The 27,593-nt window shown below is 38.7% G+C and overlaps 1 protein-coding gene across 1 annotated transcript; it reads left to right on the top strand.

Annotated features, from left to right (window-relative positions):
• Positions 1–27,593, top strand: LOC115443752 (protein patched). The gene is made up of 16 exons (XM_030169299.2): positions 1–418; positions 7,633–7,825; positions 16,423–16,568; positions 17,802–18,013; positions 18,374–18,581; positions 20,220–20,489; positions 21,611–21,751; positions 21,899–22,028; positions 22,212–22,459; positions 22,678–22,857; positions 23,154–23,297; positions 23,404–24,285; positions 24,530–24,712; positions 24,982–25,224; positions 25,407–25,742; positions 25,865–27,593. The coding sequence occupies exons 1-16, from the start codon at positions 266–268 to the stop codon at positions 26,165–26,167; spliced, it is 3,972 nt and encodes a 1,323-aa protein (XP_030025159.1). The 5' UTR covers positions 1–265; the 3' UTR covers positions 26,168–27,593.

Here is a 27,593-nt window from a genome sequence, read left to right as displayed (position 1 = left end):
CTCAACAAACATCCAGTGTGCGCATTCTACGCTCGAATCAGTGTTGTTCGAACCGCGCTGGTGTCGACACGCGGACGCGTCGCAACATTTGTAATGAACCTCGGTACAGTTTCGTACTTCGAACGGTAAAGTGATTGATAGAAGTGACGAATTCGCGTGTACAAGTGTGTGGTTATGTGGCGGCGAGTGATATGACAGCGTGCGCCGCCAGACGGACTCCGGCCGTCTTCATGAGGATACTGGTGACAAGTCTGGCCCCGAGATCATGGTGGCTCCCGATTCCGAGGCTCCTTCGAATCCTCGGATAGCGACTGCTGCTCACGAAAGCCCCACTGCTGCCGAGGCGCGCCACAGTGCCGATCTTTACATTCGCACGAGCTGGGTGGATGCGGCCCTAGCACTCTCCGAACTTGAAAAGGTGCAGTGTTCTTACTACTAGATGCACAAATACACAGTGTCATTTTTCGATTGTCATATTGCACGTGTGATTGTTTTTCTGCGAATGCCAATCGCATCGAGGAACGCGGCAGCGTACATCGGTGGCGCCGGCTAGCGGGAGCAGGGCGTACTATGAAGGACGCGCGTAATTTGTGAAAACACTAATAAGTGTTTGTTATCAAAAGTTGATAAGTAAAGCTTTTAGACATTTATAACAATAACATTTACAATACATTTTCTCTGATCATTTATATTTTGCAACACTAGATCACTTATATTGATTAATCATCAATACATTTAAATATAACATAGATAGAAATTCAATTTAATCCTAACCCTGCCCAAATTTGTTAAAGTTTTATAAATTATGTAGTTTAAAAAGCATATTCTGGTATTGTCGAAATTTAACTCAAAGTATTAAACAAAATCTGTTTTTTTTTTTTATTTATTTATTTATAATGCTCTTTCAAACTACGGTTTCTCCGAAACATTTCTAAAGTCGTAAAAGTTTTAAGTACCTGAGTATTTCATCCCAAAAACGTCAAATGTTATTGTCAACGCACTTACATTGTGTCCAAAAGCTATGTTTAAATCCTTAAAATTGTTGTAGCAATTCAACCAATATCGGTGTACGGTCGGATTCGAGGAAGGCAGCGCTTTCCTCGAAGGCGGCACGACCGCCTCGCGGTGGTCCACAATCCACACCCCTGCCGGCGACCTTTGCGAAATATTGCATTTCAGGAAACACTAGCCCCAAAATCTGATGAATTTTACAAATTAACGCTAAAACTACAAATAAAATAATCACGCGACGTAAGTTCAAACGTTGTCCTGTCTGTACTTGGAAAGTATAGATAAAACGTAAAACAGCTGTAATCTGTGTTGAGGTTATTGTAACATAACTATAGCTGATAGTTACTTTAATGTAGGAACTTGGTCGGTCGTATGCAAGATGAAGCAATTAAGGCACAGCGGGTGTGGGACGAGCGAGGGGCTGCGCACGCGCAGCGCAACGGCGCCTATAGAGACATCAACGCGGACCGCGTGACAGCCTCTGCACAGAGAACGTTATTATTAAATTAAATAGCTTTTACATTTAGCTTGCACGCACTGTATTTACACAGTGCATTGTGAAATATAATAAAATGATATGTCTATACCGTGAATGTATGAATTATAGTTCATTCATGCCACGCGACTATTTATCGTCTATAGCTAGATTGATATCTTATAAATTTGTAGCAACATATAGTATCAATTATTTTAAAAAAAAATCCGTTTTATTGCATGCACACCAAACTACAATTATTAGATACAAACCAAAACCTACAATACCTATCTATTTGAAGGGATGTTAATGTTGATGGTAACTCAGAAGAAAGATGTTTTCATCTAAAATGAGAATTATTTAATGTAGGAAATACTTAATTTGAATTGCGAACTACTAAGTTTTCCACAAACAAAATGAAAGTTAAATAAAGAACTAATCTGAAAGATCATACTATGTTATTATGAAAAACAAGTTAACTGTATTATATTTAACAGTGTATACTTAATAACATGCTAATCATAAATTAATACATAACATCAAATTAAGTAGTTCCACTCTCCGAGAACACCCAACCATCGATCAATATCGTAAAATAACATCAATATTACATAACTGCTCCCCAAAAATAAGATAAAAGAATGCTATTCTACGAAGTTTTGTGTCTGACGGGACCGCACAGAGCTCGCCTCGTGGAATTGAGACATCTTGTGGTTTCCGATCGTCCGTCCCTTTTCTTCGTGGTGATGCAGTAATTTCTTTCCTTTTCTTTAAGATTTATGCTGCATCCTTTTTCCACTCGTTTTTCCCACATATTGTTTGTCTTCGTCCAAACATTACATTCAGTGGCGGCCGACAGCTGCACCGGAGACCTATAAAATATGATTATACCATCCACCAATTTCAAAAGTTTAGTTTTTTGGCTAAGGTTCTGTTTGTATTTTGGATGATTTACTGGTACTGTACATACTCATTACATTTTTTATGTATTTATGAATATTATTATCTGGTAACATGAATGGATACCGGAAGACCTAAGTATGTAATGCTTCGCCTAGGACATCCTGTCCATGATTGTTTCAGTCTCCTCACGTGTATCATAAATAACAACAGGTTAATATGGAAATGTACGTATCTATCGACACACATTTTAGACAGTCCTTTTGGCTTGTTCATCAAAGCCACAGCTCGGAAATTAAAGTTAAACGATAACAAAATACTTTTAATGGTTAAGTATCATTTGATTAACCGCGAAGAATGTAACAGCTACTAGTATCGGGTTTCTGCAGTATATCCTATAACCTCAGGCCACAACACGTGGCTGAGCACATGAGTGCACATTCAGCAATTTTCCCCGTCATTACGCTTTACCTTCAAGCCAGTAGCTTTGCTGCGCCAGATGTTTGAGGATTCGTAAATGGATAAACCGCAACACATTGACTCTTACAGTGTATTACAATATGTAAAGATCTTTTATATTAACCTAGTATCGATGAAATAACTATCGGTGCCCAAACCGGTTGGTGTGTTCACCTAACTTGGCAACTTTCTCATCAGATGCTTTCTGTTTACCATTGATAGTCCAAAACATGCTGTTGGGGTCTATAGACATTTTGTACATTACTTAATATCGATTTAATATTGGTAATTGAATGATTGATTTATAATTATTATACCGCTATTATATTTTTAAATCTACTATAACTCTAATCCCATTCATTAATCATCAAATTATGAATGATCATTAGCCGTGATTAATAAAATATATTTAATGATAGTTTTTGCTCACAGTCCGGCACGAATATTTTACCTCGAGTAAAAGTAATCAATAAAAAAATGAAATATTTTCGCATAATTAGAATTGGTTTTGTAATTAAAGAAATCATCTCTAGAAACAAATGCACAAACTTAACTTCTATAAAAAAATATGGATGTGTGTGTAAACGCCCGCATTGACTGGGAAACAAATAGCAATCCACTTAATTTGCGGATAACCAATGTTTGGTTATATGAAGTGCCTCCTGAAGTGAACCCAAGGGTTTCCACCATAACCACGCTTCAACTATTTAACCCTAATAACACATTCGTATAAAGTGACAATCAAGACAGTGACAGAATTACGTAAAAAACGTACAATGTCATTGACATTGCAAGGTTACACAGCGCTGGTGGCCGACTGGCCAATTTGGCCGAAGATCCTTGACGTAGGCCATATATTTTTTTCTCACGTCGCATATCACGGTACGGGGTTATTCAGAATAAAATACCTAACCGCTATGCTAATCGCTAATGGCTTTTTTATGGTCTGACGAATACACTGGATTGATAACCTTGTTTATCGGGCCAATACTTAAAATATCGTTGTTCTCAAATCTCTTGAATTATGCTATAAATATATTTTGCTTGTAAAATTTGGTTAGAATACTCGTAAACTACGTGATGGATTGTGTTATGACTTTCAAAATAATTTACAGAATTTCTGTAGAAATGTTTTCGTGTTAAATAAATCTACAGATTCACAATTTTTTTTTGCATCGCGCAACCTATTTAAAACGCCGTCCCAGTTTCGAAAAAACTTTATTGAATATTAAAAAGTTACTTTTTTGGAAAAATTGTTAAAAGATACAAGATCTCGTAGCAAGTATCTATAAAATCAACCGAGGAATGAAAATTTAAGATATCCTTTAAAAATTATTTCCTGCTGAATCAGTGGATTTATCTACTTCCAGGTTAGTCTCGATAAAGTAGAGACAAATAGAGCCTCAATGATTTCTAAAGCATAAAATTACATTTCTTAGTTCTGGTTTTGCCTTCGTAGAACAACTAAGCGACGCCTTATGCATTCTAATGGAATAATGGAGCGGCTACACCCACGTTCCATTATATGCAGATATCCGGAACACCATGGCCGGCGATCTGTAAATGCCGATGGTGGCGGCGGATGTCAAAGATCGCGCCAATCAAACATCAAGAACTGAAACATTAAACGTAGAATATGACAGCAATGATGTATCGTTTGTATCCACTCTAATAATAGACGAGCCGATGTACAGTTATTATGATACACAATTCAGTAAACTAGTTCTCGATACAGAATGCGAGAAAATGAGAAACATTTCTCGTACTTTGATAAAACAGCTGGCAAACTTGACCTTGGCATTGACTACTGACATACGCGGAGTGTCACGGTAAAAAACTTTTATACATGAATTTTGAACAAAGCTTTATAAAAATCAGTTTGAAACAAATAAAAGTATAATTTTGATATAATCAGTAAAAGAACTGAAATGGCGGCGAAAAGTTTACTAATCATAATAACTACTAAAACATATCACAGTCACATTGTTTAATTTATTTCACACTCTCAGTGACGAATAGAAATAAATATAGCCCTGAATCATGCCGCATACACTTATAATTAGTATACTTCAGCGCATTGTAAACACGTAATAAAACAACAGTAAAAAATACTATAATAATGTATGATGAAGTATTAAGTCATGACAAATTCACTGAGCTTGACCCTAGATAACAATAAAGTCACCCGGTGCCGTGTAGAAGCCCACAGCAACTAATACAAAATTATCTGTGTTGTTTCCTGTAACGCGATAAAGAGCTTTACATAATGGTGTTTTAATAACCGGCAACTTATGCAAAACGCACCCGGAGGCTACGCGCCTCTACGCACAGATTATTTAAACCGTCAGATGGCGCTCGGAGCGTACCTTGTTCATATGCAAGAATGGTTTTAATCACCGGCGCCTATGGAAACGGGCTGGTGGGACTAATTCCTTATCTGCAGGAAGCCAAGTCGCCGGCGCCACTCGCGGATTATAGTGCACATAATCCTGTAATTCTTGCGTCAGCATTATGTCCGATGCATCTTCGCGGGTGTTACGAGTGCCATTGAGCGAGATGATAGTAATCAGGGTTACGTTTATTGTAAACTTGTTTTTGCTTGCGGCTTCGTGCAACTAATGTTACTTTGCATGGGCTCTTCTATGTTCCTGTTTACATTCGTAGCGTTCTAGGCACGATCTCATATTTGTGTAGATATTTTGTGTTTATCATATGGTTAGATGTAATCTAATCATTATGCATTTGCTGATTACATGTAATTTTAACTTTAGATGCATGTAATATGCCAAATGAGATAATGCTAGATGGGGCGAGGATGCAGCGTGGTGGCGTGTTGTTGCGTACGCTCCACGTGGAGTGATCACGCGGGTAGGGTGAGCGGGTGCGGCAGCGGCGGCGGGGCCGGGCGGCAGCTCGGGCGCATTCCGTCCGTGACGTCACGCCCACCCAGCGCGCCCGACATTCACCTCCGCTCGCCCGCGCCGTATCCGAACTGTTCCACAGCCTCTCGCACTATCTGCCATTAAGCCATTATTGTTGCTACGATTATTTATTTACGCTCCGAAGCTAAACAACTCGCATTCGGTGGCAAGGGGCGCCGGTTCAGCGAACTCGCTTCTGTGACCACTATGTAACTCTGTATAGCCAATGATTTTGCACTCACTCAAGACTTAGGTAAAGATGTCATGTGCCCGAGAATTCCTAGAGTGGCGTATAAAATAGGTCAATCATAGATTTTTAAATATGAAGGGTCTAAAAAAAATGCCACCCGCATCCTTATCATACTAACCCAAATTACTGGTACTGTCAGTGGATAGGAAAATTATTAAATTTTTACTATAATTAGAAGCGATACGACTCTAGTATTGAGTCATGCTGTAGTGATCTACAGTATGAATGAGAGGGCTCGACCAGGGTGACGTGTAGAGAAAGCTTTGCTGTTGTGTGTTGTACTAGAGCTAGTGACATAAAATGCTTTGGAATCTAATCCCTATTCTCTCCTTAAATATGGGTCGAGGGTTCCTACAATTGAGATCCCTTACCATCGGATGATCCACTCAGACTTTTGCTACAATCTGGCTATAAAAATGTAAAATATTTAACCATGTATGTATAAATATTAAATAGGTAACACGAATAAAAAACATCGAAATTCCTGTTTCGGCGGCGTGTAAACCGTGATAAATCTCTTTTACCGCTTTGTTGTACGTTGATGAATGTATAATCTTTCATGTTATTATGATGTTCAGCCTGCGCTACTTTCGCGCCATTGACGAGTAGGTAGATAGTACCAGTATCCCGGCGGGTTAATCGGCGTTCGGCACGAGACGATTGAGTTATTATTGTGCAATTAGTAACCGCACGAGATTCGGGCTGGGTCGGCTCTCGGCACTCAGCTCAGCAGTCGGCACTTGCTCTCGCGGGGTGATGCCGTGGCGCCACGGGTGCGCACGCCCCGGGCCGGCCGAGCCGCCGCCTATCATTAATCACAATCAACTGAGAAATTATTTAGATGTTTAAAGAGTTCGATGTTATTATATCTTCCGCCAAAGAGATCTCGCCATATGTTTATTGATATAAGGTCGAAGGATCGATCGAGGCGATAGTGACGCAGCATGTGAAGGAATGGCTACCGTACTTTGTTCTTCATAGAAACGATGTTTAGATTTGTATTTGAACAAAAACGTCGACATTTCTTATTCTTTTCTTTCCTTTGTACTATTAAGTGATGTGAAAGACTCAAAGAAACAGGATTAGCTTTGTTGTACCTACCGACTATTGGAACTACTTCATTCTTTACAAACTGAAACTTTGTTGGTACTCAATAATACTTACTTTAAATGATTAGTCCTCAATCTATTGTTGGATTTTTCTGCATGTGCCTCCGGATTACGTTCGACAATAGCTTATTAGATAAACATTATTTGTCTATATTATTTAATGCTAAATAAGGTATATTGCAGTCTATCCTCTTAATCAGTACATTTCAAAGCTTTGTTATTTTAAATGGAATAATTACGATGCGAAATAATAGAACTATAGAATAAGATCCTCATCTTAAGCAAGTCAAGGTTTAGCCGAAATATCTATTTATGGCGTGGTACTAACTCTCCTTCGCAGAAATCATTACCATGGAACAGAAATTAGCTAAGCGAACTTTGGCCATACTATTATCAACTCTACCAACCCTCTCATGTATTTATAAGCTTATATGTCCTATAGTGCTTTAGTACGACTTGCGTGCTAACTGTTGAAGATACCATGTCTCATGTTTAATTTGTATGCAGGGTAACATCGAAGGCGGGCGAACATCGCTTTGGATCCGCGCGTGGCTGCAGGAGCAGCTCTTCATCCTCGGCTGTTTCCTCCAAGGAGACGCCGGCAAAGTCCTATTCGTCGCCATTCTCGTGCTATCAACGTTCTGCGTGGGCCTCAAGTCCGCGCAGATCCACTCGCGCGTCGACCAGCTCTGGGTTCAAGGTACGTGTTTGGAAACAAACCATGCCCTTAGCCCTTATCGGCTACGTAATATCTATGAAACGTAAGGCACATCACGACATTGTGGCACATTGTGCATCATTTGGAATACCAATGCACGCGCGCGAGTTGGTGTGTGGAGCCGCTTCCGTCTGGGCGCGACGTGCCGCGCATACAGTCGCCACTACAAGCGCGCCGCTCTCAGCGTGCTGTGTTACTGCCCTTATACGCACGATAAATTGAATTTAAATTCGTCAATCAACAGTCTGTAAGGGCATATGCGTCCGGTGCGACGTTCGTTTAACTTTAATTGTATATCAATGTATACCTTTTAAGTTGTGACAGATATATTTACATAATATAAACACGGTAAATTAATATTAATATGTAGCAATTATAATGTAATTGTCTTTTCCGGCAGACTTCCTTAGTACTTAAGTTATTATGTGAACGTGCATTGACTACGAAAACAGAAATTATTAACTTTTTTTTCTGCTTTAATAAAACACTAACTATAAAAAGGAAATAGAGAATAGTGGGTGCGCTTCATACACCTCTGTCTATTCCTTGAAGGATTCTAGGTATGGCATTGTATGTATAAATATATTTTGACGCAGCATTATACTTATAAAAACAGTATAAATGTAATAAAAAATTCATCACACATCTTTTAAAACGTAACTAGGAACCAATTCCAGTTTATACCTATCAAAATAATACAAGTATAAATTCCAATTAGGCCACAATTTACCGGAATGTACATAAAAAAGACGCAAATTTGATGTTCTACAATTCCACATGGCACACACGTATTGCTCCGTATTAGTATTCTCAAATGCGCGGGGTACTTTATTAAATTAACATTAGTTTCTTTGTCGGATTGTGGACGCTAAGTTTTGAGGTCACAATGTGGTGTTTTTGCATTTTATTCTCAAGCCACCAGTTATGTTATTGCTTTACTCCATTGCTCTCATTGAAAAAACAGAGTAGACTTGGCATTATTACACGTAATAGTTTGGTAAAGATTTGAACTTATATTGTTTCATATTTGGAATTTATATTAACAGTGATCCAAAAAAAAAATAACATCAAAATAATCGATATAATTGAATTGTGACTTCTTTAATGTCTCCTTAATTTTCATTTTAGTAAAAATCATTAAGCCGTATTAACGGCCTAATGATTTTTACTGAAGAAATATTTAATGTACCTATGTAGGATGACGTCATAAATGAAAGTGCGGATGTAATAAAAGAAGCAAATAAGTGACTCGACATCCGCTGTATCCCTTTTCTCTAAGTTCATAGTTAGGATAACTTTGTTCAAAATGGCATAAGAACCAAATTTGCAATATATAAGCTTGTTACTCATAAAAAAAACATAATGCTATAATTTTGAATTGGGTCCTGAAAAATTTACATAAAAAAAATTAGAATTCAAATGCAGTATAATTTAAAAACAGCTATGAAAACTATTATTATGTATTTTATATTAAGTTCCAATGCTATAATGTACTGTAATATCTACTTACTACGAAAAATACTTTTACGTCAACTTTTTGTGACCTTAAAGACATTCTTTGACTTTACCTTTTCTAAAGTAAAGTGAATGTCGTACAATTGTATTTTGTAAAACTAACACCCAAATAATTTACATTCGACTTGAAGTTAAAAAGCATAAATTCTTTAACATGGGGATAAAGCCCATAAAAGGCTTTCAGCTGTTACAGTACTATATAAATAGAATATACGGTCACTTTTTGTTGATATTTTCTCTGTAATTCGAGACGGAACGTTGTTAAATGTAAGCTACTTTTCCAAATTGAAATGTTTAAGAAAATAAATGATCGAATATTTACGTGTAATAAAATAAAATGGCATCGTAGCATGGGCAGGTTCGTATTTTTTTTCAATATCTTAAGTGACAATAACATTATCAGTTAAAAGAATGCAGAACGAATGTTGATATTTCGACACCTTTACGAATTTAAGCTTGAGATATAGTAAACATTAAATAAATAATTTACTCCATAGTATAATGAAATAGCAGAAAGAAGGTGATTTTCATCAAATTTATTATTTTAATGTTTTTGTATACATATATATGTTAATACATGAGAAAGAGTAACAAAATACTAACAAAACAAATTATAATTGTATTTTCCTTATAACTTGTATGAAAAGTTCATTTTGTTTGGAGCATCAATAAAAGCATTATTTTCTCCGCAATCTGTCGATAAAAAAGCAACTCTCTCGTTTGATACATCGGATACATTATCGTAAGAGCAAAAAAATCGCGATTGCGGACGTCGCAAAAAGGAAGTGAGCGATTTCGAAGCACCTGCTGCGTCGCCTCGACGCCGATGCGACAACCGAACAGACAATTTTATCATTGCTATTATACTGCTCTGGTACTTTTCGGTGAGTTTTGTTTAAAATGAAACAATGAATACTACTTTTACAAAACACCATGAAACCTTACACCATATAATAAACCCATGCTGTAAGTTTCAACAAAACATAAAATAATAATAATCGTATTACTTATCCGTATCGTTATTTTATATTTTGTAATTTTGTTATCTTAAGTTGTGATGGCGAAACTGTATGAAAACATAGTTGCATGTTATTTTGATAGCATTGCACAAACCAAGGGGCACGGCGCGTACGCACAAATCACATATAGATGCAACTAGCTATACGGAGGGTTTAAGGGGGATTTGGGTGAAGCGTTATTTATTGAGAGTACAACCAAGAATTTCTGTTTCTTTATTGCGATAAATACACTACAACTAACCGAATAGAAGTCGTGATACGAGGCATAAATATGGATCGTATTTATACTTAAATCATACGTTTTGTGCACGATGTGGTCGCAGATTTGATGAGCATTGCAAGATGCTTTTAAAGTTAGGAAAATTTACAGTCTATCGAGCTTAAAAATTTCTATAAGCAAATAAAAACATAAGATCAAATGTTAGTACTATCGAACATTGTGTACAAAAGTATTGTAACAGTCTCATCGCTACCTGCAGCTCATCGTTAAGGGTTATTGATTTCCTCTCAGAGATTTTAATAAAGAGATAAAAACCATAATCTAAACTTTAAAAACATACCAAAGACTGTTAATTTTATTTCATGACCAATAAAAAATATAAACACATCAAAATATCGATTTTTGATGTCCTTAACTACTGTCCAAATACTAACAAATACATTGAGAAGCAACAAAACCTTATCGCGGAACAAAGCCAGCTCTGTTAAACAATGCCGGTGGAGCCGGAGTCGCCTAACAACTTAATTAAGTGGCCCGCGGCCGCCCGTAAATATCCCCACGTGAAATTACGACCAATAAAACTAAAAAAATGTATAACATTTCTATTGACTCACAAAAAACGAGGGATCTGATTGTCCGACTCGCCTTTGTATGAGGACGCCTTGCTGCGACGCACTGTTCCGCGGTTGCCTTTTGTGTTTTGATCCCTGCTGCGGAGCCCTTGCAGGCCACTCACTATTGAACACCGACTCCAGCCGAGTTCAGAATACGCTGGCATTGTGACCAACACGCCCGGCTTAGTTGTTCAGTGTGGAAAAGATTACAATGTTATTTGCGGAACGTTGTCGAACGGTATTCTAATAAACAGAACTAGATACAATGCGCATTGAAGACTTTTCAAAGCTTTTAAAATTTGTGTCGCAATAAAAGACTTCAACGCGTTTTATTTTTTGTTTCATCGTAAAACCCTTCAGTTGTAAATTATTTTTATAAGGTGCAATAAAATGAAGATAGGGGTTAGTTTTTTAAATAAATAGACCGCGATAACTGCGATACTTAAGGCGTAAAGTAGAAAACTCGCTAATATAACATAAATTCAATTTCATATACGCTTTTCGTGTTTAGTATATAGTTGTATTTAGTTTTGAATCTACACACATTTGATAACATCATCCGTTGAGTAAAATATACCTACATAAAGTAACAATCTCTGTCAGTTGTTTATTCAGAACACGTAACACGAAAACACGCGCGTATATGGAGTCAAGCGCTCGCAACAACGTTCTAAATACAACTAGTTTTTGTTCCAAAACCGGGTTCGATCCATTTAGCGACCGTGACCGAAATGTTACAAATTTTTCCACAATCTAATCGATATTGACATGATATAATGCTGCTCTCACTTTGTTTGTACAAATTTTACGAGAAACGTTTAGCATTTGTGCATGTCGCACGTCTTGGTTGTGCACAAAATGTAGCAATAACAAAGTCGCTTCGTCGCGTCGTGTCTGCTGGTAGCTCGCGCCGACCCGCAAAGGACGCGGTTTGTTTATTCCGCCATCCATCTGTTGTCTACGCTGAGGCTAATTTGCATAGAAGGCCAGTGCGGGCGAGAGACGGGGCGCGCGGAGAGCGGCGGCCGGACCACACGGGCCGGGCACGGCGGCGCGCGGGTGGCCACAACCACATGCGCGAGCGCACGTATTGCCCCCCCTTCCCGTCCCCCAACGTCATTCATTGCGATTGTCCGCGCTGATCGCCCGCTACCATCGAGTAGAAATATTGTCATTATCGACGCGCACGCATCATGAATGCAATAAATGGCTACCTCGAATCGACTGTAGTCCGCGTACATGGAGAAGATTTAGGTTCCATTCGATCGTTACGCACTTTATTGTCGTTTGCTGTATTGATTTACGCAAGAAATATGACATTTAACTCATATCGATAAGAGTACGCGCCATGTACAAACGATGCCGCGACGCTCGCGGGCGATAAGTTGGCGCGGTTGTGACGTGTGAAAGCTGCGCGGGTAGACGCCGCGATAACCTCGCGTGACCTTGCGCTTTACGTGCCACCGCCCGCCCTGCGTCTCGATGCGGCGGAGCTGCAGAGCGCGCGCGGAGCGTCGTCACACACAGAGTATGCGTCCACCCGCGTGACTAAACGTAACGTAAACTGACGCGTCTCTTGTTTAGTGACTAAACAATCGATCCCTGTCCATACGGCATCAACAGGTCGACACTTAAATTCGTCTCGAACGGCAGAGTCAACGAGCGCTGGCGTGATGTTGGCATCGTAAATCGCGCCCACGGCTCTGGTAGGTGTTAAAATAGAGGCGCCCTGTGCGGGCCCACCGCGCTCGAATTCATTCCACTTGCTTTATGATAATCCCTAATATCCGGCACGAAACTCGGCTACATTTAGTCTAAACTATGATGAAACGATCAAACTCGAGTTTAGAATATTTCAATCACAATAATCCTGAATACTATTTACTTGAGATTAATATCCCGAGCCGGGGACGTTAAGTACGTTCAAATTGTGCCTGACTATAGTGAAAGGCACTCAGCGTGGGTTAAAATTTTATTAAATAAGAATTCAAGTCAATAAACATAATTTATGCTCTGAATGTTATTATTTAAATGTTATAAAACTTATTTATGAACAAAATTTTGTCTGATCATTAACGCCATTATAATTTAAACAGAGCCAAGTCGAATAGAGCAAGACCAAAATAACCGAAACCAATTAAGATAAATATCAAAAACATAAGTGGGTTATTCCAAAACTTCTGCTAATAAGAATTTGCTGATAAATTAAAACATATTGTATAAATTCATAATCGCTTTTTTGTATAGTTCAAAAATAGAGTTCGATATCAATTTATTGAAATAATAGAAACATTATACAATACAATAATAGATTAAAAAACTTTAGTTTAATATAATCAAAGATCAATAAAAAAGAGCCCACATTTAAGCAAACTTTATTGTTCATAAAGCTTATTAATCTTATTAACATACAAAGTGTTGTGCGGAATGATGACGGCATTACTATGGGCCCTCGGCAGAGTGCCGTGTGACAGGTGGCTCGTAAGTGCATTAGGACGATTAGCATTCGATGCGTCGCCGGCGCGGCGCTGCAACAATACAAGTTTTGTATTACCATCATCCAAACTGTCTTGATTGGAGACTTTTCCTACATTTATATGATTCTAATCTCTTCGATCCATCTTTATTAATTAAGCCACTTTTCTGTTCAAACTATCATATGAAATATCGTTTTGATTTTAAATCTTTGACGTGATCAAAATGTAACAAGTGCTATTTTAGAAAGCAAAAAAACATGGTTAATGCCTGTTTAATAAAATTTATAAATGCACACATTAAATAGTAAACAAAATTGAAAAGCTTAAGCTGTACAAGTAAATCACATAGGTTAGTTAAATAATTCTGAGAAGGTATTCCGTAGTTGTTTACATAAATGGCCGTGGCCGGTTGCCGCGTGCATCCTACACGACTCACGCGGCATTGTCACGCTATAAATTAGCGACCAAAATAAAATAGCATTCCTTGCGGGTCGACTGTAGCGAGGGCGTTAACTGCCTCTGTTAATCGCTCTGCATGCAAACACATGTGAGGGATAGGCTCCCTCAGCAAGAAATAGTAGAAAATAATTACATTGGCTTTGAGTAATAATTTTACTTTTCTTCTTTCCGCATTTGTTTGTATTAAACACTGTCCTGTTTGTATTAAAATCTTTCCTAATTTTAATATTTTTTAATTTTCAAACTGCTATGACTCTAATCACTCTCTTGTTCAAACTGCACTTTCCACAGATTTATAAACATCAGAATCGATATTCGTTTAAATAGGAAAGCGTCCATTCTTTTTAAAATATTATTGTATTATTTTGTAAATTTAACTTTACTGTATTCACCTACACGCTGAGCTTTGAAAAAATTGTACTTCGTTTATATATTCTGTGTTATAATTAAAGTATTCGAAGAGATTAGTTAAATGTATGTAATAGGACGACAGTTCACCGCATTTTGAAAACGAGCAAACATTTTGGGTCAAAGCCAAACTCATTTCCATGCGTTGTCTTCAAACAAACAAGGTTATGAATTATGACGTAATTTGAAATTTTGTTTGAATTATAAGCGACGCAAATATAGTGTTGAAATGTTTACTGTACATCAGTGCTACTGCTAATAATTATAAGCAGTTATGATAAATATCCATTCATAGAAAACGTTTTGATTGCACTAAGCCCCATCTCAATATGTATAGAATACAAAAAATATAAAATCCACACTTATTCAAGACATTTATAAATTCGCAACGCTTATTAAAGATACGAGCATATATTTAGGTAGACATGTATCAAACACCTCGCGTACCTAATTCAACGCAAAAAAGTGACAAACCGGCTTATATAAATCAGCCGGGCGGGTGTTAATTGGTACGAATTCCCGCGTCGTGCTGACACGTAGCTGAGTCGTGCTGTTAAAAGGATTTTGGGCCTTTGAGAAAAAATAAGTTTAGCCTCGCGCATGATTTGCGAGTTCGTCATGTCGCTAATTACGTCGAGATGATAGTGCTCGACAACTCGGTAGTATGTTGTTGGTTAACTGACAAATTCAATGTTTGTATGGAGTAATTAATAAAGTCTGTCATGATTTATCGTTTGAACAATAAAAATAATCATGACTAAGAAGAGAAATACTGAAATTAGGTAGTCTCCCATCTTTACTTAAAATTTTGTCGCTTAATGTTCGCATTTTCGCATGAAATATGCGATAATTGTTATAATACTGTGGTTGAATTTTATAATCGTCTAAGTGGACTAATTTTACCAAAGATATGGACACCGGTTTTTAATGTCAAGTTCACATAAACTGAAGATGTAATTAAAGCTTAGCACATGGCGCCGTTGGGGGGGCGTGGGTCTTGTCACATAGCTTCGCGATAAATCACCGCCGGGATGTGTTAACTATCGGCTCGACTCGCCTCCGTAACAAATGCGTCCACACTTCTCAATAAACCGTGCCAGTTAGGGTGGCCACACTAAATTCGGATGAGGATTTTTTGTGCTCGCTCCACATCCCCGTTGCTGACAGCGTTGAGATAGCGCTGATGGGATGCAATTAATGACACTTGGTCCGTGAATATGGCAGATAAGTTTTATACTTCGTAGATATTAAAGTTTCGATGGAATAAAGTAAAATGATTAAGAAATTCACAACAAGGAATAATGTAACGTACTAAGAAATTGTAAGGAAAAACCTAATTCTACGCTCGGCTGATTTTATTATGAACTCTCATATTTTTTTCATAAGGTAAACATAAGTGCGAATTTAAAATATTAAGCGGTAGGTACTTTACATTATTATAATGTATGTTCATTTATGTAAATTAAAGACCTTGAGTAAAATTTTTCCGCAATACACGGGCAGTACGCAATATGAAGAAGGTAATTAAGAGCTCTTCGACCATAACAAGTATCACATTATACCGCAGATGTCAGAAATAAAGCCATTCACGATAAAGAAAACATAATTTAATGCCATCTTAATAGCATTTTAATTATAACTTGGCGTTGATTTTTTGTTTCGCAAATCACCTTATCTGATGTTTTAATTTCACGTGACCTGAGAGGTGATTGCTTTATTGTTCTGAGTTCTTTATCATTACTGCTCATTTATTCTCTGTGCATATTTGTATGTTTAAAATCACAGATATAATTAGTAGGATTATTATTACGATTCCAGATTTATGCTATTGCAAACAAAACTCTTGAATGTGATATCTTTTTCACAGAGGGCGGTAGATTAGAAGCTGAACTGAAGTACACTGCGCAAGCGCTAGGCGAAGCAGACTCCTCAACCCACCAACTTATTATACAAACAGCCAAAGATCCAGACGTCTCGCTACTCCACGCGGGAGCGTTGCTAGAGCACCTAAAGGTAACTATTTCAAGTTCCTGAATTTCTATATTGGAATTAAATTAATGTCTAAACCATTACTAAATGGGTCCATAGCTTAGCCAACTTAGCATAACGTTTATAGCATTTTTTCATATTTTATAGCATTAATATTTTAACCTAAGGATTTAAGTATTCACTCATCCATATGACGCTGTAAAATACACTGCACGAACTGCTGTTCTTGCTTGCTGGTTACACACAAACCAAATTAAAATTTTGTTACGGTAATCTGTCCTTGCGCACTGCATCTCCCTGCGGTGTATTCTAACATTTGTTTCGTATACAAATGATCATTCTGTATGGTGTCTAGCTACAATGTAAACACTAGGTGATTTCTTAACACACACCGCATTCCATTGATGAACGTGACAAATTCCATGAATGAGGTAATATGTTTGGTCTTTACACCTATAGTCTATTTTAACACTAACGGGTTTCTTCCTCAACGGATGTGGATTAGGCCGTCCCAGATTTCATACGAAGCATGCGTCCGATCTTGTCACTGAGTTAAACAAACATAAAATCTCTATTTTAGTGACATCTAAAGCGTAGAGGATGTGGCGTAATCAGAGTCCATTATTTATGTCCGTGTTTGACTATAAGTGTTAGAGATGGTTAGAATGGGGTGATTTTGGATGAAATCATCAGTCTGGCACGTTAATTGAAGACGCAGACGCGACAAGTGATAGAAACTATAGTTTTAGCTCGTTCATTTATTCGTGTGCCAACTAGGCGGTGTTGACAATTCAAATGCCATAAATACCTATTATGCTATGTTCACACGTAACACGCGCAATTCAAATCTATCAATAGTTTTACGAGTACAATCCAGTACATTCACATAAACCAACCGATGTTCATGTATTTATATAAATCCTAAAATAGGAAGGACCTAAGGTCTTTACCTGACAAAATGGCTTTTGGTGTCCGACTTCCTCTTAACAGAAAATTCTAGAAACTGCTACTTGAATATCGTGAATGCCATTTACAGCTAAAGGTTGTGGACTCATAAAATGCAATAGAGATAGTAAAAGCGTAACCGTGCAAAGTTAATAAAAACACCGTCCGAAAATAAAACTATAAGCCGGAGGCATTACTACCGCTATCAGGTCTTTAATGTCTTACTAACAACGGCGAATCTACATTCGCTTCTTTTTTTACGTTTACCACATGGAGACAGGACAGGTGTATAGCATCATTTGCATTGCGCAGGTGGTCCACGCAGCGACGCGCGTCACAGTTCACATGTACGATATCGAATGGCGGCTGAAGGACCTCTGCTACAGCCCCAGCATTCCCGACTTCGAAGCCTACCACATACAGAAGATATTCGACAACATCATCCCGTGCGCGATCATTACGCCGCTCGATTGCTTCTGGGAAGGTTCCAAGTTGCTCGGACCAGATTACCCTATTTTCGTCCCGTGAGTATTTTAAACTAGATTTATCGCTTATCATTTCACATATTATGTAAATTCTTTTATATATAAAACATACATACTGTGGCAGATAAGTAGCTAAATGTAAACAACGTAATCTATGATCTAAATAAAAATTCCTGCGAGTTCAATAGGCTACTTACACGACAAAGTAAAATGAACCGCTAATACACCTTGGACAGCTGTAGCGCAGGCGTGCCGTAATATACCTTCTAATTGACTTTACGTGTAACATAAGCTTGGATAAAGAAGATCATCGTCACTTCAATGATATAATCCGATATTTATAATACCACGACGCTCACCTTGCAACATTCTACATTCTACGTAAATGTTTTGTTCCAGTGGTCTGAAACAGAAACTGCAATGGACGTATTTGAACCCCCAAGAGATGTTAGAGGAGGTGAAGAAGCTGAAGTTTCAGTTCCCCTACGGCATGGTAGAAGCGTATATGAAGAGAGCTGGCATCACCTCTGCCTACATGAAGAAGCCGTGCCTAGACCCCACCGACGCATACTGTCCGGACACGGCGCCCAACAAAAAATCCAAAAACGTGAGTCTTCATTAATAACCTCGCGAGCTCGCTGTCTTCACAAATATACCTACGCTTTATGTCGCTTTTGTATTCATGATTCCATTCAATAAACTACTGGCTGTTTTTATGAAGATGTTTAAATTTGTCAGGTAGATGGAGTACCAATATTTTTTTTTATGAATGCCAATGGCCGTGTATTCTGTTGTATGTGAATAATTTGTTTGTTACGCTCGCGTGAGACCCACATTAGGGACCATTACGACAACTCCCGGTCCTTTTATGAAGTCTTCAATTTACGACAGTTTTACTGGCACATAAATATATCGTGTAGGGTCACGACAAATAAAATAACTTTATCTGGGCGAAGGCATAAAGTTTAAATACTTTCCATAATAATAAAATATTTTTGGAAACGGTAATAAGACAGGATGAAAGCGGTCGCCGCCGGGCAGATGGTGGCACTACCTGCCGCTGCGGGCCGTGGCGCGCCTTCGAGAAAGTTACGCTCCCAAACATGTGATAACATCGCACGGAAACATTCATTTCGCAACTGGATATATACTTATTAGTTATCGGTGGTGTTTTGACGTTCGGGGAACTCGTCTTAATGAAGCCGTTCCCGCCTCACGGTTCGGGGAGGGTGCGCGTCGCGTCGGCTACAAATTGTGTTTAAACAATCAGTGATTTAGGAGCTCAATTGTGGATCGTTTTTGTAAGCGAGAACCGTGGGGTGTAGGTGGTTGGCACCGCCAGCGCGCCGCGCGCCAGTGCGCCACCCACGTGCGGCGCGGAGACACATTGTTCGCGCCGCGCGGCTCGCAGCCGGACCGCGCATTATACGGGCGCATTGTGCACGGCTCAATGGGCCTCGATTGCCACCACTACTCCCCCTCACAACGACACTATTATATCGGTAACGTTCGTCACCCAGCGCCCGCTCACTTATACAAAACCTCGTCAATGTTGTATCAATTTTACAATGTCTTTTACATACGTCGCCACTTCGAATTTCTCGCCCAGTCAATAAGTCTCATTAGGAACTGATAATGTATCGCTTTACTTACGCTTTCATAGATTTGTCACATCAAATTGTAAATCATAATGCATTATGACCATTAAGAGAATATGTTTTTACATTTTAAGTGGGTACAATCTACATAGCCAATTACGGTGACATGTTTCTCGTTATATATATAAATATTATATATTTGTCCGCGGCTTCGCTCGCGTGAAATTTATTTTCTGGGATTAATATTTTCTCAGGATAAAAAGTGGCCTATTGTACTCAGAAGTAATGTAGCTTCCGGTTAGTAAAAAAATTCAAAATCGGTTTAGTAGTTCCCGAGATGAGCGCGTTTAAATAAACAAAGAAATACAAAGTATAGAATAATACACTTATATATAAAGACCTTCACCTTGTTTACGTAATTAAAACCGCACAATTTAATTCGATCACTTTTTGTGACCAAAATGACTTTGAACTTGAACAATTTATTGAACTGTCGGTAGGGTATCGATAAAATATAAGTTTATTGATTATACACAAAAATCTTATAACACATCGAAAATATTGGTACTTCTATCTTTAACGTGTTACAATAACAGTTCCATATCACGCATGTAGTCCAAAAAGCCATTTAATACAATTATTTCCAGATCCCAGACGTAGCAGCAGAGCTATCCCACGGGTGCTACGGTTTCGCAGCAGCGTACATGCATTGGCCCGAGCAGCTAATAGTCGGCGGCGCGACTCGAAACTCGACTTCGGCGCTGCGCAGTGCCAAGGCGCTGCAGACGGTCGTGCAGCTGATGGGCGAGCGTGAGATGTACGAGTACTGGGCTGATCACTACAAAGTGCATCATGTGGGCTGGACGCAGGAGAAAGCCGCCGCTGTCTTGGACTCGTGGCAAAGGAAGTTTGCAGCTGTAAGTTTTTGATTTACGTTTTAAATATTTTCAAAAAATATTTTTATGGGAAAGTTCTTTTAAGTAGTAAAATTGGTAATCTATATATATAAAAATGAATTGCTTTTCGTTAGTCTCGCTAAAACTCGAGAACGGCTGAACGGATTTATCTTATCTTGGTCTTGAATTATTTGTGGAGGTCTAGGGAAGGTTTAAAAGGTGAGAAAAATTCGAATAATTGCCGGGAAAATCCTCAAAACAGCATTTTTCTATTTCCCATACAAACGTTTTCTAAATAAAATGGAGAGTCAATTTGTAATTTATTACCGCTGCATAAAGTTCGAATTCGCGTGCGCGTTGGAGGATCTAATATCGCGTTCTGAAACTCAACAAAAGTGAAAGTGAATCGCGAACGCGACAAAATTGCATAGTCTCAAAATACATAGTACATAAATAGTGGTCGGCTTCGAGAAACTCAATTTTAGCTAACTTCAGTTGTTAATATATAATATATAACTCAAAGGTGACTGACAGTGATATATCAAGGAACAGCCCAAACCATTGGACGGATCGGGCTAAGACTTTACATGCATAAAGCTACTATGACGTAGGCATCCCCTCAGAAAGGATTTTGATAAATTCTACCCTTAAGGGGATAAAATAGGGATGAAAGTTTGTATAAATGTTCTTAGATTTTCGACTGATTGAACTGAAATTATAGATTGGGGATAAAATTAGTTTGAACCTATAAGTACCGGGAAAATATGTAGCAAGACTTTTATCAAACAGTGGAATTTTATCCTGGAAAACACCTTCACGCGGGCGAAGCCGCGAGCAAAAGCTAGTCTAGAATATAATTATAAATCGGTGATCAGTCCATCAGCAGAATCGAGGATTTAGTACGAAGCACACACATATGTGAATCGACTTACTCACCTTACTTACATTACCTGGTACTAAGTTAAAGGCAATACTTGAAAGTTTTATCTATATATTATTGGTATTGAAATACCCGTAATGACAGACTAATTTAATATGAATGCTCATAATCTTAGATTTTTTTTAGATCAACGCAGCATATATTTTATGTATATAATACCTAGCTAATGCTTACTTACAAGAATATCTTATGTTGTCAACAGGAGGTACGGAGAATGACGACGTCGGAAAAAGTGTCAGCGTCGTACAGTTTCTATCCGTTCTCAACGTCCACGCTAAACGATATTCTGGGAAAGTTCTCCGAATTGTCGCTAAAGAACATTATTTTGGGATACATGTTTATGGTGAGTAACTCGTTTACTATTCCTGTGCGCACAACTATGTCTATGCGCATGAGTGCTTCATATTCTGTAGTTTATGTTGTAATTATGTTTTGTTCCTTTTTAGTAAGTTATATTGTTTTTTTACATTTTGTTTATTTGTTTTTGCAGTTAATATACGTGGCGGTAACTCTGATGCAATGGCGCGACCCAGTCCGTTCGCAGGCGGGAGTCGGTATCGCCGGGGTGCTCTTGCTTTCTATTACCATCGCCGCCGGTTTAGGTTTTTGTGCTTTATTAGGTGATTATTTTTGTGTGTTTCTTTAATATTTTCAAATATATATATTTTTTTTTTTTGTGAAAATATAGTTTCATTTAATTTATTAAATTAAGATGACCAATACTTACTATGTACTACTTATATGTATACTGTTATATTTAATTCATTACGAAACACCTTATTTACTCACATCATATCCCACAGGAATACCCTTCAACGCTTCAAGTACCCAAATAGTCCCATTCCTGGCGTTGGGTTTGGGAGTCCAGGACATGTTTCTACTAACACACACGTACGTGGAGCAATCGGGAGACGTCCCGCGGGAGGAGCGGACCGGGCTAGTCCTCAAGAAGAGCGGCCTCAGCGTGCTATTAGCATCGCTGTGTAACATAATGGCGTTTCTAGCAGCTGCCTTACTCCCCATACCGGCTCTACGCGTGTTTTGTTTACAAGTAAGTCGCTTGTTTCTTTAGGGATTTATAATCTTTATCGTAAATGTTTAAAATATTTTAGAGGCAATTTAAAATGGATAATAGCTGTCTCTGATTAACAATTTACTTTTTCTATTGCTTGATGAATTTAAATAAAAAAAAATTAATCTATAAAATCACTATTGACGCAACTTTTCAGTTGGGCTATTGAAATGACTTAATTGTTTTTATAATTGCAGGCGGCGATCCTACTTCTTTTTAACCTGGGCTCGATGCTGTTGGTGTTCCCGGCGATGATCTCTCTGGACTTGCGGCGGCGCTCGGCGGCGCGCTCGGACGTGCTGTGCTGCGTCATGCCCGACGCGCCGCACAGGACGCAGCGGCAACGACCGAGCACGAGGAACGCTAAAGGGAATAAGGTGAGATGCCAGTTTTTTATGCATTGTAAATACAAAAATGATACTACTATAAATATTGCATTGAGTCCAATTTTCTATTTAATGGCAAAATACGTAATAGTCAAAATATATTTATTTGACAACAGACACAAAAATAATGAATTTAAATACAAGCGAACTAAACTGTATTAAAATCTAGCGTTGGATCTATAAATACATTCAATACCCAATATGATAGCATTCGATTTCAATTTGATCGTAAAAAGAATTGTACTCCCAAGGCATCGACGCTAATTGAACATTTTTTCTTCACGCAGAGTAACTGGAAGGATACAACGCGACAACCATTAGATCCTGAAGATATAGGTGAAGATGTTAAGAACACGTGCTGCATCAGTCTCTCGCTCACCAAATGGGCCAAGAATCACTACGCGCCGTTCATAATGCGACCATCTGTCAAGGTAACTAGAACGCGATCTTATCTACATTTGAATAGAATTGCCTTTCATTTGTTTCATGTTTTTTTGTTTACTGACGTTGAATAATGTATTGTTCTTCACTTTCTAGGTAACATCTATGCTGGCTTTAATCGCTGTGATACTTGCAAGCGTATGGGGAGCGACCAAAGTAAAAGACGGGTTAGACCTCACCGACATTGTCCCCGAAAATACAGACGAACATGAATTCCTTTACCGACAAGAGAAGTATTTCGGCTTCTACAGCATGTACGCGGTGACGCAAGGGGATTTCGAATACCCCACCAATCAGGAATTGTTGTACGAGTACCATGATCAGTTTGTGAGAATACCGAACATAATAAAAAATGACAATGGCGGTCTAACGAAATTCTGGCTGAGCTTGTTTCGGGATTGGTTGCTGGATTTGCAAGCGGCCTTTGATAAAGAGGTAGAGAATGGATGCATCACCCAAGAGTATTGGTGCAAGAATGCAAGCGACGAGGGTATCCTGGCGTACAAGCTCATGGTGCAGACGGGTCACGTGGACAATCCCATCGACAAATCCCTCATTAGTACAGACACCAAAAATGGCCACCGACTAGTCGGCAGTGACGGCATTATCAACCCCAAAGCTTTCTACAACTACTTATCAGCCTGGGCAACGAATGATGCGTTGGCTTATGGCGCATCGCAAGGAAATCTCAAGCCTCAGCCGAAAAGATGGACGCATTCGTCAGGAGATATGGAGCTCAAGATTCCGAAGTCATCTCCGTTAATATACACGCAGCTTCCGTTCTACTTGGCCGGGCTCAGTGACACAGAAAGCATAAAGACCTTGATAATGTCGGTGAGAGAGTTGTGCCTAAAGTTCGAAGCGAAAGGATTGTCTAACTTCCCGTCGGGCATACCTTTTCTATTCTGGGAGCAGTATTTGTATTTGAGGACATCGCTGTCATTGGCTCTCGCTTGCGCTCTGGCCGCTGTGTTTGTGGTAAGTTAAATACTAGTTAATGCTGTTTTTTAATTTGCCTATATTCTCGAGGTTAAAAATGTTTCGTTTCCATTACAAACAAATTAGACATTTTAATTATGATTTGGATATTCAACAAAATATACAAAACTAAATTATGCTTCAGTGTAAATATTGTTATATTTTTGGCGCGATTCAATGTTCCACTATGATAAATTTACAGGAATTTAAATAGTCATTAATTTTTTTTTTTTTGTATCACCAGGCCGTAATGGTACTGCTGCTGAACGCGTGGGCGGCCCTGCTGGTGACGCTGGCTCTAGCGGTGCTGGTGCTGCAGCTGCTGGGCACCATGGCGCTGCTGGGAGTCAAACTCTCCGCTGTGCCCGCAGTACTGCTCGTGCTCGCCATCGGCAGGGGTGTCCACTTCACCGTGCACTTGTGTTTGGTAAGTATTTATTTCTAAGTTAGATAGTAATTTAGTTTTTTTTTTTACTGCGATGTTCTTTCCTTCCAGTTAATTACATGCAATATTTCTTTTATCAGTATCAGTAATAACTTTTAAAAGTTATTTACATTCAATCATAACAATTGAAAGGTATTTTTGATCCGATCTTATTTATGCACCTTGAATCATCTTGTCTTATTATAAAAACATGATGAGTTTATTTTGCAGTGCTAGAAGCATAAATTACAATAACATTTGTCCCATTCCAGAGTTTCGTGACGTCAATCGGGTGCAAGCGCCGGCGTGCGTCGCTCGCGCTGGAGTCGGTGCTGGCGCCGGTGGTGCACGGCGCGCTGGCGGCTGCACTGGCTGCCTCGATGCTCGCCACCAGTGAGTTCGGATTCGTCGCCAGATTGTTCCTCAGGCTACTACTGGCTCTCGTGTTGTTGGGACTCATCGATGGATTGCTGTTCTTCCCTATTGTATTGGCGTTACTGGGTCCAGATGCAGAGGTACGTTACTTTGCACATTTTTCTTATTTCTTTTCTCCTTTATTCTTTTTTATTAATTATCAGTAGAAATATACATTTAAAAATGTTAAAGTGAATTTATTTGTTTCTAACACATTTATAATGACGCCTATATTAATAATAACGAAACGAAAACATCTAAATTAACAACTATTTATTTTTAGGTAAGGCCTCTCGAACATCCAGAAAGATTATCAACACCATCGCCGAAAAGCTCTCCGGTGCACCAAAGGAAGTCTACATCTGGCAATAACACGAGCGATAAAAACAGCAGGACAGGAAAATCAGCCTCGAGACCTAGTGCTCCCTCCCTTACTACTATTACAGAGGAGCCTCCCAGCTGGCACAGCTCAGCGCCTTCTGTGCAGTCCTCCATGCAGTCGATCGTGGTACAGCCAGAGGTGGTTGTCGAGACCACTACCTACAACGGTAGTGACTCGGCATCGGGCCGGTCGACTCCCACCATGAAGTCACAGCATGGCGGTGCTATTACAACTAAGGTGAGTTTCCACTATGACAATTTGATAAAACTTAATTCTGCATCCTTAATGGTGTATAAACTTATCAATTCGTTCAGTAGTTTTAACTATAACTCAGCTTTATAATTTTTCCTTGTTTTTAGGTGACTGCAACAGCGAACATCAAAGTGGAGGTGGTTACACCGAGTGACAGGAAATCTCGTCGGTCGTACCATTACTACGATCGGCGGCGAGATCGTGACGACGATCGGGAGAGAGATCGTGATAGAGATCGCGACCGAGATCGAGACAGAGACCGGGATCGGGACCGAGACCGGGACAGAGATAGAGAGCGGTCGCGGGATCGGGACCGCAGGGATCGATACAGAGACGAGCGCGAGCACCGCGCCTCGCCGCGGGAGAACGGCCGCGACTCGGGACACGAGAGCGACTCCTCCAGACACTAAACGTGTTGTGACATGCGGACACTATGACACTGTAGCGTGTAGACTCGTAGAGTGTAGTGCGGACAGACGCGGGCAGCGCGGCGACGCGGGACGTGAGGAGACATCTTTACCTAAAGTTGCAGAGTTGTTAATCTCAAACGAGAATCGTAAACGGAACATGTTTTAAGGTTACGCATTACCGCTTATAATCATGTACCTTAAGACAGTATTACGACGTTATGTTAAGTAATATCTCGTTAATATAGTGGAGGCTATATTGTAAAACGGTACACGATGGAAGTGTTAGTGAATAGTGTCTTGTCGTCGAATGTATACAGGATGGTACTGAAATCATTCCATAGAGCGCGCCACTAGTACTCCTATACCGTTTTTCGGTATAGATGTGTTTCAGTGTGTATTTTTTGTAATAAAACCAAATATCATTTTTTGTAGAGTCAATTGCTTGTGTGTTCCTATTTTAAAGACATTTCCATTTTGTCTCCGTGTGCTCTTGTTACATTTATATTTCTCTAAAGACTGTGGTCGAATATTAATTTATAATATTATTTATTTTTATGTCTATAATTATTGTTCTGACACCAGAATCCGTGGGGTAGCTCACACCGATTGTACAAATTATTTAGGTAGCTATAACGTAGTGTAGGCGGCTATTTATGAGATTACTTAGATTGATAACTCACTGTATCGTTGTGATCTTTATGTAAACATAGTAATTTGTGAAGACTGCATTTAACAATCGATACACAGTATTGTGTGCATAAGAATCGAATAATAGTCGAGAACAATCGACATGATTGCTGACCTCAAAATATGAAATTAAAAAGTTGTAACGTTTTGTGCAAAGTACTTAGTAGAATATATTAATTTATACGTACCTATAATTTAATATAACGGGACTAACTGAACGCACTCGTTTTAATTTGTCACTTAATATTGTTGGAATCGAAGTGAAGTGAATCGAATGTGATGGTGAAGTGAGTGCGTCAGTTTGGTCCCAGTGTAAATATAGAGTTAGTATTGCGTAGGTATTGTATGCGAAGTGCCTACGAGTATGGTTGCATACTTTTGTATCATTTATTTTTATACACTTTTAAACTGACACATTGTCGAAAAACTGTAGAATGTAACTGTGAATCGTTTATTAGTTTAATAAGTTTATAAATTAACAATGAAGTTAATTATATAATACTTCAAGCACAAATAGTGTTCAAAAGAAACTTCTAAAGCAACATTTTGATAAATATATTTTTCACTGTTTATAAGACAGTGTTTTCAACAATCTTTATACTTTTTATACATTTTTGAACTTTTGTACTGGAAAAATAATTCCGATGCATAAAGGAATAACGCGACAATAAAATGTTATCGTTAACACAAAAATGAATATCGACTGTATTGACAAAATATAATATTTTAAACTGTGTAA

This window comes from Manduca sexta, chromosome 25 (assembly GCF_014839805.1).
Source record: "Manduca sexta isolate Smith_Timp_Sample1 chromosome 25, JHU_Msex_v1.0, whole genome shotgun sequence".
In the NCBI taxonomy this organism is placed as follows: Eukaryota; Metazoa; Arthropoda; class Insecta; order Lepidoptera; family Sphingidae; genus Manduca; species Manduca sexta.
Note: the sequence above shows the minus strand (reverse complement) of the source record. Positions and strands in the feature narration are given on the sequence as shown.

Coding starts and splice junctions, on each gene's coding strand:
- LOC115443752 (XM_030169299.2), top strand. CDS start 266: ATGGTGGCTCCCGATTCCGAGGCTCCTTCGAATCCTCGGATAGCGACT. Junction 20,490..21,610: donor GGCAAAGGAAGTTTGCAGCT/GTAAGTTTTTGA, acceptor TGTTGTCAACAG/GAGGTACGGAGAATGACGAC. Junction 23,298..23,403: donor TAATGCGACCATCTGTCAAG/GTAACTAGAACG, acceptor TTCACTTTCTAG/GTAACATCTATGCTGGCTTT.